At 35.3% G+C, this 17879-nt stretch overlaps 1 protein-coding gene across 1 annotated transcript in view; it reads right to left on the bottom strand.

The window, feature by feature from the left end:
- Nucleotides 1–812: 812 nt before the first annotated feature.
- The window catches only part of LOC150091220 (dipeptidyl peptidase 1-like), a 95379-nt gene continuing 78312 nt past the window's right edge, over nt 813–17879 (bottom strand). The window contains exons 8-9 of the mRNA XM_090382876.1: nt 15723–15891; nt 813–1159 (exon numbers count right to left, since the gene is read on the bottom strand). Of these exons, the coding sequence (XP_090239002.1) occupies nt 835–1159; nt 15723–15891 (494 nt within the window). The 3' untranslated portion in view covers nt 813–834. The remainder of the gene's footprint in view (nt 1160–15722; nt 15892–17879) is intronic.

Genomic DNA, 17879 nt, shown 5'->3' with positions numbered 1-17879 from the left:
TAAAGCACAATTACAAAATGAGGAGGCACGCTTCATACACATAAACAAAGCTGTGCGCATGTAGCAACTGAATAAACAACACCGTAAAGGCAGAGACACACTTGAACACCTCACTAGCTCACATTTTACTAAAGCACATTTCTGGGTGTTACTACCATAAAACAATAAAAACAATTTCCAGTTGCATTCCTACTAGTGGAATCTGTTATAAACTGGTAGTAAACTCGATCTAATTGCATTTGCGATAATACCGATAGCCGGAATTTTACATTATTATGGTGAAATGCGTTTCCCCTTCACTGATATAAAAAAACATAAATACATTTTCAGAATCTTCTCTTCATTGCTATCGTGTTGCGTTCAGTTGGGGTGATTCCGGTCCGACTGCCATTTCTTGTAAACACAAAGGCGAATCGTGCATAAGCGAATTCGGTTCGTGTTACATACGATATCGTTCCCCTATTTATAAATCTTGTATGATCGAATTCGTGTAGTGTAAACACATTTTACACGAGGACTGACTGTACATAACATGCAGTTTAAATTGGCATATATGTAGTGGTACTCAAGAAAAAATATTTGGAGAAATTAGTTTCACCTGGAATTTGATTAAACTGATAAAATCACACCGGAAAATCTTTCAATAAATCAAATTAACCATATTGAAACTTTATTGTAGCTATCATATAATAAATATAAATGCTTCAAAAGGATAAATAAGGTTAACATCTTCATATAACAAACAAATAATTTCATAGATAAAAGGAAAAAAAAGGAAGCAAAAGAGAAATGTTTTTGTGACAAGAATTTAAAGATTGTTGATAAAATTTCTCATCATGGAATAGGAAAAGCCTCAAAAGCAAGCGTCTCTATATTACATTCATTGTTTCCTCGTCGGATGCGGAAATAACCATTCTCTCCCCACGATGAACCCCAGCTATTCTTAACAATCCAAAAGTTCTCACCTGTTGTACTATTAACTCCATAGCCAACAAGTAACACTGCATGGTTAGTCAAAGAAAAGGGATTAAACTTATCTTTAAACCCGGTATGATGATAAATGCCATTACTATAATGTATGAAATCATCGTATACTTCAAATGCCACTGCCAAAGGTCCATTCTTCACCAAATGAATCCTCATCAGCTCCTCATTGCAACTGAAATAAAATTCATATTCCAATTAAAAGTTATATATTTCTTTTGTATACATCAAACAACTGAGACTTAAATGGAGATATATGTACATACTGATTATAATTAAACTATGATAACCAGATGATTTATGTCTCCTCTTGTGTTAACAGGAGATGTCATCTGGATGCCAAATGCACAGGATGCCATTTTTTCCAAGTGCCATATTATTTAAAATTACACGAAAATTTTTGAACCCTTGATTTTGTAGATACATTTCGATTCCAAACACATACTTGGTAAGTGTGTCTACTTTTTTTTTCAGTTTTATTAGGTGTTGGTTAAGTTGACTGCACAACAAGAAATAACTGTTGGGATTTTATAATCTCTTATATCTGCAACATTCGGTTTTATAAGACCTATTATATGGATACAGATTCAGGTTAAAAGTACAGTAGAAACTCTTAATAGCAACCCACTTTTTAACATCCCAACACATTATAATGTCCCATGTGGTTGGTCCTAGCCAAATTCTCATTACCCTAATGCTATTTTACATTCAGAATAATGACATTGAAAATAAAAGGATTTCTCTATATAAATTCATCTCTTAATCTCAATTATTACTTTTTTTTTTATTAAAATATTCGTGTTTAAAATTGACATTATGCTTCAAATATATTGAAGTAATTAACGAGTTTGCAGCCCGACAGTGAGAAATCATTTGCTAATGTTTCCCACGCTCTTTTCTCACAGTGCGGTAATGACATTAACACTGCCTAGAAGTTAATTTCCATAGTTAGATTGTATGTCAACGTACAAGTTTGTGCAATAGCAGCATGTTAGTACGCAGAAAACTCTAAAAGAGCTAAAAACGGCATCGTTTTAGTTATATCTTATATTGTGAATACCTTCACAACGAGTTGCCATGATAATGCACTACTTCAAATAAGTAACTTCAAGAATGGAGAAGACTATTGTTACTTATTCCCAGTGGATACCACCACCCAGATGGCACTGTTTCAGGGCTATTTGGCCCATCTTCTCCATTGGTGAACAATAGTCTTCTCCACTGGTGAAGCGTTACTTATTCGAGGTAGTGCAATAAAATGGCTACTCGTTGTGAAAGTATTCACAATATTTTTATGCAGTCTGAGGCTTAAGCCCTAAATACATTTTAATTAGAGTGTATGTTTATTACTATGGCTCCAATAAGTGGATGGCTTTGCCAATAGCAGAGAAAATAGGATTTTGCAAGCTGCAGATAATGCACTCTAAGACTGCCATCACCAAACAGTTCAGCATCCCTAAGAGGACCCTGTTCACTATTCTGAAAATGAGAAAAAGATTGAAAGTTTAGAGAAATCTGCTGCACTTGGTAGGATTCAAGCACAAAAAGCAAAGTATCCGGATCTTGAAAAGGCACTTTTGGAATGGCTAATGATGATGCATGCAAAAATATTCACGTAGATGGTAATCTTTTAAAAGCTAAGGCTGAACCGTTTGTGCATCAAACGATTATTTAAGAATTTACATAAAACCTCGTAAAAGTTCAGATGGATGGTTCCAGAAATTTAAGACTCGTCATTGCTTGTCTTTCAAAAAAGTGTGGTGAAAATGCAGCCACGGACATTGATGCTACAAAGGAATGGAAGGAAAATAAAACCGTTTAAAAAATGTTTTGCTGATATATGACCATAATGCTATATTCAATGCTGATGAAATGACTCAGCGTGTCAAAAAAGGCTAAACAATGGATTACTGTTCTCCTAGCAGCAAACATTGGCAAAGAGAAGCTTCCTCTTTTTAATCATTGGTAAAGCCCAGAAGCCTCTATGCATTAAAAGTCCGACATTACTGACTATGTATCGAGCAAACCAAAAGGCATTGATAACATCACAAATCTAAGAAGAATGGATTGGAGACTTAGATTGCAGGATGAGTGAGAAGAATAGAAAAATTTTGCTGTTTGCGGATAACTGCACCCCATTGACCTCACTGTCAAGTAAACGACCTATGTGCAATCACTGTCGAGTGATTGCACACCAAATATGATGTCAGTCAGTTCTCCAGCCACTTGATCAAGGTGTAATGCATTTTAAGAAAACCTACCAAAGAATGCTATTAAACAAAATTCTACTGTCTAAACTTCAATGTGAAATCAACATCCTGCAGGCAATGTATTTATGTATTTCAGCATGGGATTAAGTTGAAAAAAAGTGATCGCCAACTGCTTCAAACATGCTGGATTACCACCTTGAATGATGCAATGTGCAAAGTTTTGCATACTTCTTCCTCTATTAATTGCGAAGAACAGTCCAATAACAGGGAAGAAATATTTGATCATGTACATCATCACCGAAGCTTACAGGAAAACTAAAGCTTCAAAGATTACAATGTTTCATAATATGCAAAAACGAAGAGGAACTTACTGCAGACGTAATGGAATCTGAAATTTGTAGTGATGAAGATGCTGAACCTACTGCAGTTGAACAAGAAGTTTCAGTGAAATATGCTCATCAAGGATTATAACTTGTACATTGATTTTTTTGAAGCACTGACTAAACAAATGTGTTGTTAGGTATGTAGCCTATGTAGTGAAATTAACAATTTAATTGTAACCTTAGTGCACTCTACAATCACTGCAAAATTTACAATCACAATTTCCTTTTGTAATACTGTAGTACATATTATAAACAGGGGCGGCTCATTGGTAGGCACTGAGGAACTACAGCACCCTCCCAGCTTTTTAAATTTAAATATACAGTCAACGGAGTTGTATGAAATTTTGTGAAGAACAATGCAATGCAATGAATATTTTTATTAACAGGTTCCGCATATAGTATACTCATGCTCTATTTCCAATAATCATTTCAATAATAAATAAATAAAAACACGAAATCATTTTCAACTTTGAAGTTTAACTGTAGGTGGAACTGTGCTGCGCTACACAGTTCCACATTTCAGCCCCAGTGACTGTGTCAATACCTAGTTGGCAAGTTGCCAATATGCATTTCTTAGAGGTGATAAAATGAGTCAAAGGAACTGCGGAGCTAGCATTGCCAATTTGAACAGTGCACCAAACTTGAATGAAAAAGTTATTAATCTATTTTCAACAAATAAAAAACAAAGAATGGATTTAATTTTAAATAAAATTTCAAGATTACCCAAGTCTGTTAACGATAAGTGTCCAGTTAATGTTTTGTAGTATTTTTACCTTGCTTCTTATTCATACGCTGGTATTATAACCAAGGAATTTAATGTAACTTTAAGAAGCAGCATCCCCATACATCAGAGTCACGAGCTGCCACTGATTATAAATAAGATTATACCATATTGTATTAGTAAAATTACATTAAATGGTCAAGCTTTTACACTGTACTTGTTTTGTTTCTGATTTTATGAACAATCGATATAATATCCTTCCGATATAATGACTGTATTTCTCATTCCCCTGGGGGATCGTTATATAGAGCTTTGACTGTATTTAAAGAAAGCAGTCATAATATATTCTTTTATGACTTTTTAGCATTAGCATTAATAGAGGCATATGATGCAAGAAAGGAAGCTTATACAGCATCAGCCAAAAAAAAAAAAAAAATGCTTTCATTTGCTCCAAAGGTTGGGCCAGTTCTTTCTTGAAACTATTTAAGCTATCAACTTCCATGACAGATGGAAGTTTGTTCCAGAAATCAAGCACTTGCTGACTAAAGGCAAATTTTCACATATCTATTCTGCAACTGTTTTTCTTCAATTTGAATTTGTGTCCCCTCGTGTAGTTTTGGAAAGGAGGAATGCAATCAACATTTAGCTTACTCGATCCATTCAAGGCCTTAAGACACTTCAGTCAGATCTCATCCTGGGTGACTAGTTTCCAGACACTGCAATTTGCAGAACTGAAGCCTTTCTTCGTAAGAGCACCCCTTTGCTCCCTTCACCAATTGGTTGCCTTTTCTCTTTACTCGTTCCAGCAGCTCTACATCCTTCATAAAACGTGGCCTCTAGACCTGTATGCAGTACTTAAGGTGAAGCCTGACCATTACCTTATACAAAGAGATAATCACTTCCTTATCCCTGCTAGCAAAGTTCCAGTATATCAGTGACATGACCCATGAGGTGATTTGGCAGCCTGTCTGCACAGCTTTGAAAACTTCATATTTGACTTCGCAATTACCCCCCACCTCAGGTCTATTTCATTCTCCACTAGCCTGAGTGTAGTACCACACAGTTGGTATGTTACTCTGGGGTTACTGCTACCCTTATGCAGTACTTTGAAATTGTCAATGTTAAACTTCAGCTACCACCTCTAAGCTGCTTTTCTGCACAACTTTTCTAGCTCCTGCTGCACTAGTGTTTCATCATTACTGCCATTAACAACCATGCCAACCTTTGTATTATCCGCAAACTTGGACATAAAGCCTGATATATACTGCCATCAATATCACTGATAAATACATAGAAAACAACAATGGTTTTCTATATTTATCAATACCGAACCCTAGGGGTTACCACTAATGACATTAGTCCACGAACAGCTTCCATTGATTACCATTCTCTGTCTTCTCTCACTCAACCATCCTTTTATCCATTGTAGCCACTTGACCTCAATAACATACTGCTACACTTTGTACAGCAGTCTTTTATATGCAACAGTATCAAAAGTTTTCTTGAAATCCAAGTATATGATATAAAAATTCTTTTTTACATCCTGTTCCTTTGTGACCACATCGCAGTATCCAATAAATTGGTCAGACAAGATTTCCCCTTAACAAACCCATGCTGTGTCTGTACAATAACTGCAGTCTTGTCTAGATGATCCTGCATTGATTCTTTAACCAGTAATTTCATTATTTTCCATGGAACAGAAGTTAAACTAACATGTCTGTAACAAATAGTTTTTTTGTTTGTTCATGCTGTATATGCTTGATTTTTTGCATCATATGTCTCTAGTAATGCTAATGCGAATTACTTGTATTATCATTTGATCCCCCTCTATGAATTGCAGACACATTTGTACATTTCCAGTGGGGACCTCCTCTGAATTCAATGATGCTCTCATAATTATGGTTAGGGGTTTGCTTACTTCCTTTGCTGCCTCCTTAATATAACTTAATATAAACATATGAAATGCACCTGGAGTGAGTGGATCCCATCCACCCACTCCAGATGCATTTCATATGTTTAACTTCAACAATTTCTTCTCCACTTTCCTCTCAGTTATTATAAAATCATTTAACTCTCTGTTAGAGTTGGTTAAACTTCTGCCCTCCACTCCCCTACAGAATTCCTCATGTGTGAATGTAAATGAAAAATACTCATTCAGTTTGTTAGCTACCTTAGCAGGATCATCAACAGTAGAACCATTGATATCAAGTGGACCTATCTAATTCATCCCATTCCTTCTAAAGTTTACATAAGTAAAGAGGACTATGCTATTGTTCTTTGCATCCTTGGCAAAAGATTTCTTGTAATCTGCCTTTGCTTGCCTAACCTTCTTTGTAATGTCTGTGATGATTACAGACTGGCTTATATCTACCATAGGCTTCTGTGTCACCTGATAATTTATATGCATCCCATGATGAACTAATGAGTCTTATTAGTTCATCTGACATCCATTGAGGCCTAAACCTTGAACAGTATTTCTCTTAGTTGGCATAAAAAGCCTAGTAACTTCCAAGATTAATTCTTTGAATGCTTCCCATTTAGAATTTTCTGCTGGTATCAGACATCATCCCACTGATGATGTCTGATACCACCATAGTCACCTTTACGAAGCAAAAACTCTTCCCTTTATCCATGATGGTAGTTACGGCTTTAAGTAAATCACACATCAATACAAACAGTGATGATAACTGCTGCTAATCAGATCAAGAGTATTAATCCCTCTGACTGGCTCTCGAACATGCTGATGTAGAAAACAATCATGCAATAAATCCACAAAAGCCTTGCTAGTGTGTGAGTGACCAATCCACAAATTCCAGTCAATATTTGGAAAGTTAAAATGCTCCATTACAAGACATTCTGATTTACTGGCCCACTCTATTCCTCAGTACAGTTGTTCACTGTACTCATCATAGTCATTAGGCCTATAACACATTCCTACTGTCATTTTTGCTTTCCCAGTGCTTATGTTACACCAAACTGATTCAACATTGCACTGACCACCCATGTCAACTGGATGCACTACTTTAGGTTTAATGTTTCCTAACTAACAGCATAACCCCATCCTCCCTTCCTATCCTTTCTGAACACACTGTACTCCCCAAATTCAAATTTCAGGATAGACAGTTTTTAAATTCTGTACAGTGGGATCAACTGACGATGTTACCAACAGTAAATTCTAAGTGGGAAGCATTCAAGGAATTAATCGTGAAACTACTAAAAGTTTCATACCTATTAAGAAATATTGTTTAAGGTTTAGGCCCAAATGGTTATCAAATGAACTAGTCAGACTCGTGACAGAGAAGAAAAATGCATGGGATGCATATAAATTATCAAGCGACTCAGAAGCCTATGGCAGATAAAAGATAGTCTGTAATCAGGTCACAAAGGAGGTTAGGCAGGCGAAGGCAGATCACGAGAAATCTTTGTTTGGCAAAACAAAATTTTGCCAAAAAAAAAAAAAAAAAATTTTGGCAAAAGATGCTAAGAAAAACAGCAAGGATTTCTTTACTTATATAAATTCTAAAAGGAAGGGGATGAATCTGATTGTTCCACTTGACATCAATGGTTCGACCTCAATAACATATGATGATGTTAATAACAATAACAATAATAACTCAATAACAATAATAACTGATGATGATGATCCTGCTCAGATAGCAAACAAACTGAATGAGTATTTTGCATCTACATTCACACATGAAGAGTTATTAAGGTTTTAAAATGGCAGAAGGTTATCAAATTGTAGCAGGGTACTTAATGATTTTGTAATAACTGAGAGCAAAGTGGAGGAGAAATTGTTGAAGTTAAACATAAGAAGGGGACCTGGGGTGGATGGGATCTATCCAGTTATATTAAAGGAGGCGGCAAAGCAACTAAGCAAACCCTTAGCCATAATTATGAGAGCATCCTTGGACTCAGGGGAGGTTCCCACGGACTGGAGATGTGCAAATGTATCCCCAATTCACAAAGGGGGGATCGAAGGGTGACATGAGTAATTAGAGACCAGTTAGTTTAATTTCTGTTCCGGGTAAAATAATGGAGTCACTGGTTAAAGATGCATTGCAGGATCATCTAGACAAGACTGCAGCAATAATTCAGACACAGCATGGGTTTGTTAAGGGAAAGTCTTGTCTGACAAATTTGATAGGATATTATTTGGTTACAAAGGAACTGGATGCAAAAAATAATTTCAGGAAAGCTTGACACTGTTGCGTATGGAAGACTATTGTACAAATTGGAGCAGAATGGTATTAAGGGTAAGTTGCTACAATGGATAAAAGGATGGTTGAGTGGGAGAAGACAGAGGGTGGTAATCAATGGGTGCTGCTCTTTGTGGACTAATGTTATTAGTGGAGTCCCACAGGGTTCGGTGCTGGGTCCACTGTTGTTTTGTTTTGTATATTTATCAATGATATTGATGAAGGTATATCAGGCTTAGTGTCGAAGTTTGCAGATGATACAAAGGTTGGCACGGTTGTTAATGACAGTAATGGCAGTGTGCTGCTGCAACAGGATCTAGATAATTTGGGCTAAGAAGTGGCAACTGAAGTTTAACCTTGACAAATGCAAATACTGCATATGGGTAGAAGTAACCCCAGAGAAAATTACCAACTATGTGGTACTACACTTAAGGTGGTAGAAAATGAAAAAGACCTGGGAGTAATTGTGCAGTCGGATATGAAGTTTTCTGAGCAATGCAGACAGGCTGCCAGGGCAGGTCATGGGGTTTTGTCAATGATATATAGGAATTTTGCTAGCAGGGAAAAGGAGGTGATTGTCCCCCTGTATAAGGCAATGGTCAGGCCACGCCTTGAGTACTGCGTACAGGTCTGGAGGCCTCATTTTAAGAAGGATGTCGATTTGCTTGAGCGTGTACAGAGAAGGGGAACAAGATTGGTGAGGGGAATGAAGGGATCCTCTTAGCAAGAGAGGCTTAATTTCTGAAAATTGCAGTGGCTGGAGACTAGGCACCTGCGTGGTGATCTGATTGAGGTGTACAAGGCCTTGAATGGGTTGAGCACGCTGAATTCTGATGGGATCCTTCCACTTGTTCAGATTACGAACCTAAGGGGGCATAAATTCAAATTAAGAAAAGACAGATGTAGAATAGATGTGCGGAAATTTGCCTTTAGCCAGCGGGTTGTTAATTGCTGGAACAGACTTCCATCTGTCGTTGTGGAAGTTGATTAGGTTGAATAAATTTAAGGAGGAACTGGACAGGCATTTGGAGGGAATGGTGTGATTTTTTTTTTTTTTTTTTTTGGCTGATGCTGCATAAGCTCATACACTTGCTTTCTTGCATCACTACTACAACTACTATATCTTCTGTCGTTACTGTTCAATCTCTATTCTGAAAAAATTATGAAGGAGGCACTGGAAGACAGAGCAGAAGGAATTGTTTTAAATGGAGTAGTCAATAATATCTGCGATGCCGATGATGCAGTTATCATTGCAGGAAGTGATTCTGATCTTAAAAACCCTGATGGAAATAGTTAATGCAGAAAGTAATAAGATGGGTCTTTGGATAAATCCTAGTAAGACTAAATGGATGGTAGTTGGCCCCAAGAACTATGCAAATCTCAATCTTACGGTCAATGGAAGACTGATTGAAAAAGTTGTCTATTTAGGAAGAGAAATTAATGACAAAGGGGATAATTCGACTGAAATTAAAAGAAGAGTTGAAATAGCAAGATCAGCCTTTTGCAAAATGAAAAGTGTTTTATTTTGCATGAAAAGTTAAAAGTTAAATGAAAAGTTTATACTTTATGTAATCTGCAATTGGATCTAAATCTTTGAACTAAGAGTAATGGAATGCTACATCAAGACTTTGACATTAAAGAAAGCAAGAATTAAGAAATTGGAGGCATTTGAGATGTACGTGTACAGAAGAATATTACGTATTCCATGGACAGCTAAAGTTACAATTGTGGAAATCAGCAGAGAAAGGAAATAGCTGTATCTAATCAAGAAATGAAAAACTTATTTTCTGGTCACATTATGAGACATCAAGAAGAATATGCAGTGTGACAAATCATTCTGACCGGAAGAATCAATAGAAAGAGGAAGAAGAATAATATCATGGCTAGATAATTTGAAGGAATGGACAGGAAAAACTGTGGAACAATTGTTTCAAGATGTTTACAACAGATGCTGATTGCCAACCCCAGATGGGACGGCAACTTATGATGATGATGAAATATTTTGGCTACAACCAGTGTGTCTGCTAACAGTCAGGCTAACGTGACAGGCATACTTATGGTTGAAAACGAGTCAAAGATAACCTTGGGGTATATAGGGCAATCTATAAGTAGATCTGTAAGTTGTAGGCAATCTATAGGTCTGTAGGCAATCTGTAAGTCGGTTTACGAAGCACAAGTGCATAAATAAGATATTACACATGTAAGAACAATTTATTTATATTTAATATATTATAATATTACATACTAAAATTTTAAAAAATTAATAATAATAAATTTGCTTCTGGCAACAATAAATAGATGCAATGTGTTCAAATTGAAAAATTAAATGCAATATTTATTAAATACTTTTTGTAAAGAGTTTGACAAGAATTACTGCTTTTTTTTTTAAGAGGGGAAAAATGATAATATATTTTTGGGAAATGAAAGAATACTCTCACCAGATGCACTAAACCAAATGGAGGGCTATCAGCTGGATGGTGCTGAATTTTGGATTATTAACAGAGATTTTACACGTTACATGATTTTACTAATGATTTTGATGATCCCCAAAAACTGTTAATAAGTGAAATTTAGTTCTCAAATGCAGTGTTCATAAATGGCAAAGAGTGGAGAAATATGCACATTTTCCATTAATATCAAATATGTGAATAAAATAACATGACTGTTCTCATGATAGATATCTCTATGTACTATACTGAATGATCTGTGGATACATTTTTCTCTGTTCATTCGGCTAGCAAGCTCTCATTAAGATATGGATTAAGGGGAAAAAAATAACAAATAAAATAATGCTTATTAAAAAGATTATCGTATGGCAAAGTGAGAAAAGCACTTTCTTAAAGTCGTTATTTTATTCAATGGAATTTTGGGACATTTCAATGGTTTATGGGGACAGAATCATTAAAATTAGGATGGTTGGTCAATTTATCAATAACAGGTTTATTTATAGCTTGCTTAGAACAACCTGTAGCTGATTCAATGATTTGACTCTCAAATGGTGACAGTTATGGACTGTATAACATATTATTAATGTTATACAGTCCATATTAATATTTTAATTAGTAAGCATTCAGTAAAAAATAAATTATGTGATAATATTTTAATCAACATAATCTCAACAAAGCAATATTTATTAAATACTTTTTGTAAAGAGTTTTTGACATTTAATTTTTTTCTGACCTGGACAATACCAACTTGAGGCTCTCGGGGTCAAGCTAGAGTTCCCATGCAGACCTCTAGGGTATACATATGCTTGCTCGCATGCACGCGCACACACAATGGCTGACTGAAAAACTTTAAAGATGAGTGCGAAAACAAAAATTAATACAATTTTTATCACTGCTGTGATCACTATGTCCCAAATGAGATCATGTGTGTCATGTAAACTATTGAAAATACATTTCTTGAAGTTTTTAATTGTTATACAGAAATCCACTGCCATGCACCTGAATTCTGATAAAACTGGTCAATTTCTGGCTTATTTATGCAGACGCTATCCAGTTAGCATTTTAATCTTTAGTGCAGCTTTAAAGTCAATCAGCACAAATATCTAAAGATTACAGAGGTGATTAATTTCTAGAAATTAAATTCAATCCATTTTTCGGTACATTTCTCATATCTTTTTTGTAGAAAGTCTGCAAAACTTGTTATGAGTGAGCAAGTTTTCACTGTCCTGTTGATTGCCTAGAACATGTTGTAATGTCGGTTGACTGTGTACATGCAAATAAGAAGGGAATGCTGTTTGCTACTCCTTTAAATATATTGAGCATTCTATGAGGAACTGCTTTACCAAGCTTAAGTTCGATAGTTAGGCCATTACAGGACCCATCTTTTGTGAGTAACACTCACAATGTGCATAGTTATGATCCAATATGTACATAAATAAGTATAGCTTTTTTTCTATATTTTATTTATTTATTTCGTATGATGTGATCAATACACGAAGGAACCAGTTTTTTCTTGCTTCCTTCGTGTATCGTGGCCGGGATATCCAACCAACCGGTTGGTTCGGCACTATCCACTGTCCAGCCCGAGGCGGGAATCGAACCCGCGATCTTTGGGTTGCCAAGCAGGCACTTTACCTACCCGGCTAGCCCGGTCGGCTTTTTTCTATATGCTTTTAGGCTTGATTGCCATTCTCTGGGTTTATTCTTGATTTAAAAAGCTATTAGCCTTGCTCTTCTAAAAGTAACATAAATTTTTTTGCTACATATCTATTCAATAATGGGCTTATAAAGAGTGAAGGAATCTCAAAGGAAAATTATATTTTAAATTGAAACATTTTTGACAGCATCGTCTGTTTTGTTTGGTTCCCAAAATTCAGACATTCAGAGACCCAACAAAAAATAGGTTGCATGTATGAAGATTCACTGGCTGCATATATGAAGATGAATTAACCTTGCTTTGAATTTGTTGTGAAAATGGATAATGAATGATTGGAAGAAAATTTGCACCAAAGAGTTCACACAGCACTTAAAAGTCAATATTACAAGGAAAGATTAAAAAAAAAAAAAAAATGTCCAAGACTGCATTTTTAATCACAAATATTTTCACAGATAATCATATTAATTATAAAATAATGACCTTGTCTGCTTACAGCCTTTTCCATTTTTCCACTGGTTATACATAATTATAAAAAAATTAAAGCATGTATACCTAATACAAACAATGTTTTATGTGAAAACATAGGCTTGGAAGAGGTTAGTGAAATCCATTCGTAGAATAGTATGATTGTGACATCGAGACGACATCGGCAAAATCATAAGGAAGTATGATTGCAACAATACAAATATTTGACCACAACATTTGCATTTATTACATTCCACTGTCAGATGCCTCTATAGATGTTTTCACATCAAAAACTTCTGCAAAGTTTACACATTTGCATTTCTGTTTTACATTCCATTGTTAGGTGCCACTACAGATGTTTTCACATCACAAAGCTTCTTAAAAGTCCTATCTTTTTTGAAAATTCCTCTGTTGCACTTGTCGTAGTTTCCATAACTTTTGCTTCACTAGTATATCACTGCTCCATTAATTAATTCTACAGTTTAGGAAAAAATAAAAACATTATGTGGCACAAGTTCAAGTCAATAGGGAGAATTCTATAAGACACTTAGTGTTTGGAAAGCTACTCAAAATTACAGCTGCATGATCAGCAAGAGAACTGTCATGGAGTAACTTCCAATTTTCCCATTTCCCACAGATCAGGTCTCTTCCTTATGACTGCATCTCTCAAGTGCTTAATGATTTCTAAGTGCATAATCTTATTAATATTATAATATATAATATTGATAGTATAACCTCTTGGTATAAATTCATAATAAACTATGCCTTTATAGTCAAAATATATCTCTAGTAATTTTACCTCAAGACCTGTCAATATGAATTTTTTTCTTTCTGGGAGAGTTACCTTCAGAAGATTAATGTTCTGTCTGTGGTTATAAAGATAACATCATGTTTCATCTCCTGTCAATATTGTTTTTAGAAATCCTGGATCATGATCACAAATTTCTAGTAGTTCTCTTGAAAGTTTAACACTTGTTTCTATCTGACCTGCTGTTAAAAACTTGGAAACAAAGAAGTTGCATAATCACTTCATGTTTAAAATATCAGATATGACAGTTTGACAATTACCATATCATATTCAAACTTGAGTGGCTATGACTTCAATTCTTATTTTATGAATGGCCCAAATAATACTTCTAACAGGAGAAACAAGTTCATCATTTGCTGAGGTATTGTCTCCCACATTCTGTATCATCATTCACAATATTGCATGTCTTGAAGCACTTGTGCCATTCAAATAGTCTGCCTTTTGATAAAGCATTTCTACCATATGCTTCAACAATTGTTGCTACAGTCTTTGAGGTCAATTTTATAGATAAAATTTTTTAGTGCTTTGTTCAAAAAGGTATACACTAAAAATCGACAACACGAAATTACTTATCTTCAAATAATACGTAAAAATAAACCTTTGCACAAGTGCACCCAAAATGCCACTTATTGTAAAACATTCCATACATTTTAAGTTACAAAAAATTCATGTAAATTCATGCACATGCCCATTACATGCATATTAACTCTAAGGCCCTTAATTTAAGGTCTTCATTTAAGATCTCTAAATATTTGGAAGCTATAAGTCACCACAATCTGGATTGCATAAGGGTGTTCTCACTTTCCATATGAATCCATTGAGATTCTATAAGTTCTGTATAGGGTTGAGCATTTCATAAAGATAAATTAGTGCAATATGAGTAATGTCTGATAGTAACACTGTGCACCAACTCTTTCACTGCATTTCATGAATTCTGAATCTGACAAGAATGGTAGGTTGTGGGTTTTGATGCTGGTTTGTAATGATGACACCATAAAATGTCGACAATGACAGTACACTACAAAAAAGTCAACTTTGGCACTGTGATGAATAAAATGTGACAGTGCCAAAATTTTGATTTCAGTTTTCATTTTTCAGACAGAAATTTTAGCATCTACTGGGCACAGATTTAAATTTTTCTAAGCAGAGGAAATGTCTTTCACACAGAACATCCTTAATTTTTTTGGGATCACAGTAGAAAGTTCATACAATTACCTTTTGTAAAAAGGTTTCATCTGAAATAACCATAGGTCTAAACTAATATATAAATAAACAATGGAAATTTTTATGAAGAATACTGTGCAACAATCCATGACAATTAACATGCACTGACTCCTTCACAAAAGTATCCACTTAAAAAAAAAAAAAAAATTGTCTGAGGCATAATGACATGACAGATGAATTGGCCAGTTGTCTTCTTCCAGAATTACACAGCCCATTGCCAAATTGTTGGCTTCATTTTACTGATGGTAGGAACTGTTTTCCATAACATGCAAAGCATTCTTCTATGAATTGGACTCTTTTGCTAGTGTACATGATTGGTCACAGTAAAGTTTTCTATGAAACATGAACGTGTTAAACTATGATTGTGGGGATTAAGTTTTAACAGCTAAGTATAAAATGTTTCAGTTATTATTCTGTGACCAGAAGAATAGAATTCTGGAGAACTCCTTCTTTCCATATGAGGTGTAGCTCAATTTAATTTGTGTGACCCTTGTAAAGTTAAGCAATAAACCTAAAGCAAAAGCTCTTATATAGAAAGATATTCTTAACTGACTCCAAAATATAAAAATCTTAAACCTAATTATTTCATATTATTTAGATATCATATCAAATATATCATCCTACGCTCCATAAAAGCCTCCAATGTAATTATAGCTTGCAACATAGCGTCTAATGCACTTTTTCTCTATGCATGGACTATCTTTTCCAAGATAAGGACTGCATTCTTCTGGGATCATTCCAAAATCTTGAGAATATTTTCCAGCAATAAGGTATGGAAAACCACCATCACAACCTGGAAAGACAAACCGAACATACTTAAATCTCCATATAAATATAAATAAATATCAAAAGAGAATTTCACAGTGTATTACCAAATTAAGAATGAAGAGCATATAAAATATTTAGTTCTAGGAGAAATAATCTTCATATTCTTTGAATACACAAAATCAAGGTGTACATTTTGATTAAACCTATCCCCAACATACCACAAAGGTGTGGAAAAAAAACACACAATACATATAAAGGTAAAAATATATGTAAAACTGTATTTACACAACATACCAGAATTCTTTATTTTACATGATTATTTATCACTTCCATATTACAGTTCCATAGCACGAGGAAAACCTTCGTCTTAAATTTGGTGAGCTTTTAAAACTTCTGCACCATCAAGCTTCTCACACTGTGGATATTTCTCATTAGCAAATTGTCAGGTCATTCACTTATAGTGCTACCTCCTTAACAATGAATCCCCAAAGACAGCCGAAATCACAGAATGACACCCAACAGTCAGGAGACAAACTCAGATTGTGAAAGTGATAGACTTTGGCCTCTTCTGTCTCAGGCTGTTTACTCATTCTCTTCTTGAGATTCAGTTTTTTAAATTCAGAAATTAAAACAATGATATGGAGAATGGTATACAGTTTATATAAATAGTAATATAGTGTTATGCAGATAACATTATATAATATTGGTGTAGATACACCATAGTTTACCCATAAATCTGAACTATGTATGTATTGTAAAAGGCATCGTTTTAATTGTATCTCATATTGTGGGTGCCTTCACGAGATAGCTGGTATTGCACTACTTCAAATAAATAACGCTTCTCTAGTAGAGAAGACTACTGTTATTTATTTTCAGTGGATACCACCACCCAGATGATCGTTTTGAAGCTAGATGGCTTCGTCATCAGTGAGTGGGCAGGTACTCTGGTAACACTGTATTACAGTAGCAACAAAATGATAGAGGGAAGCAAGAGGGAAGAAGCACCATTAGAAAAAAAAAATTGCAATCTAAAGTTATCTGCCCATTCCTTCTAATAATTTGTCCAATCTTTCATTTAAAGCCTTCAACACTTCATTTAGGTAGTAGTAGTAGTAAGGGAAGCATGTGCTGCAAGAAAGCAAGGGTATGGGCTTATGTAGCAAACAAATTTCACACATCCATTCCCTCTAAAACTTTGTCCAGTTCCTCCTTGAATTTATTTAAGCTATCAACCCACAATGACAGATGGAAGGAAGTTCGTTCCAGCAATTAGCATCCACTGGCTAAAGGCACGTTTCCGCACATCTATTCTACAACTGACTTTCCTCAATTTGAATTTATGCCCCTCAGGTTCATAATCTAAGCAAGTGGAAGAATCCCATCAGAATTCAGCGTGCTCAACCCATTCAAGGCCTTATACACCTCAATCAGATTGCCTCGCAGGTGCCTAGTCTCCATCCGCCGCAATTTACAGAACTGAAGCCTTTCCTGGTAAGAAGACCCCTTCGTTCCCCTCACCAATACTGTTGCCCTTCTCTGTACATGATCAAGCAACTCTACATCCTTCCTAAAATGAGGCTTCCAGACCAGTACTCAAGGCGTGGCCTGACCATTGCCTTATGCAAAGAGATAACGCCTCCTTTTCCCTACTAGCAAAATTCCTATATATCATTGACAATACTCCATGACCTGCTCTGGCAGCCTGTCTGCATTGTCAGAAAACTTCATATCTGACTGCCCAATTACTCCTAGATCTTTTTCATTTTCTACCACACAGTTGGTAGGTTTCTCTGGGGTTACTTCTACCCATATGCAGTATTTTGCATTTGTCAATGTTAAACTTCAGTTGCCACCTTCTCAGTCCATCTGCCCAAATTTTCTAAATCCTGTTGCAGTAGCACACTGTCATTAACAACCCTGCCAACCTTTTGCATCATCTGCAAACATTGAAATTAAGCTTGATATACCTTCATCAATATCATTGATAAATATACAAAACAACAGTGAACCCAA

The sequence above is a fragment of the Mastigoproctus giganteus genome, chromosome 1, assembly GCF_048544385.1.
Source record: "Mastigoproctus giganteus isolate SK-2022 chromosome 1, ASM4854438v1, whole genome shotgun sequence".
Classification (NCBI taxonomy): Eukaryota; Metazoa; Arthropoda; class Arachnida; order Uropygi; family Thelyphonidae; genus Mastigoproctus; species Mastigoproctus giganteus.
This window is presented reverse-complemented; position numbering and strand designations above follow the sequence as displayed.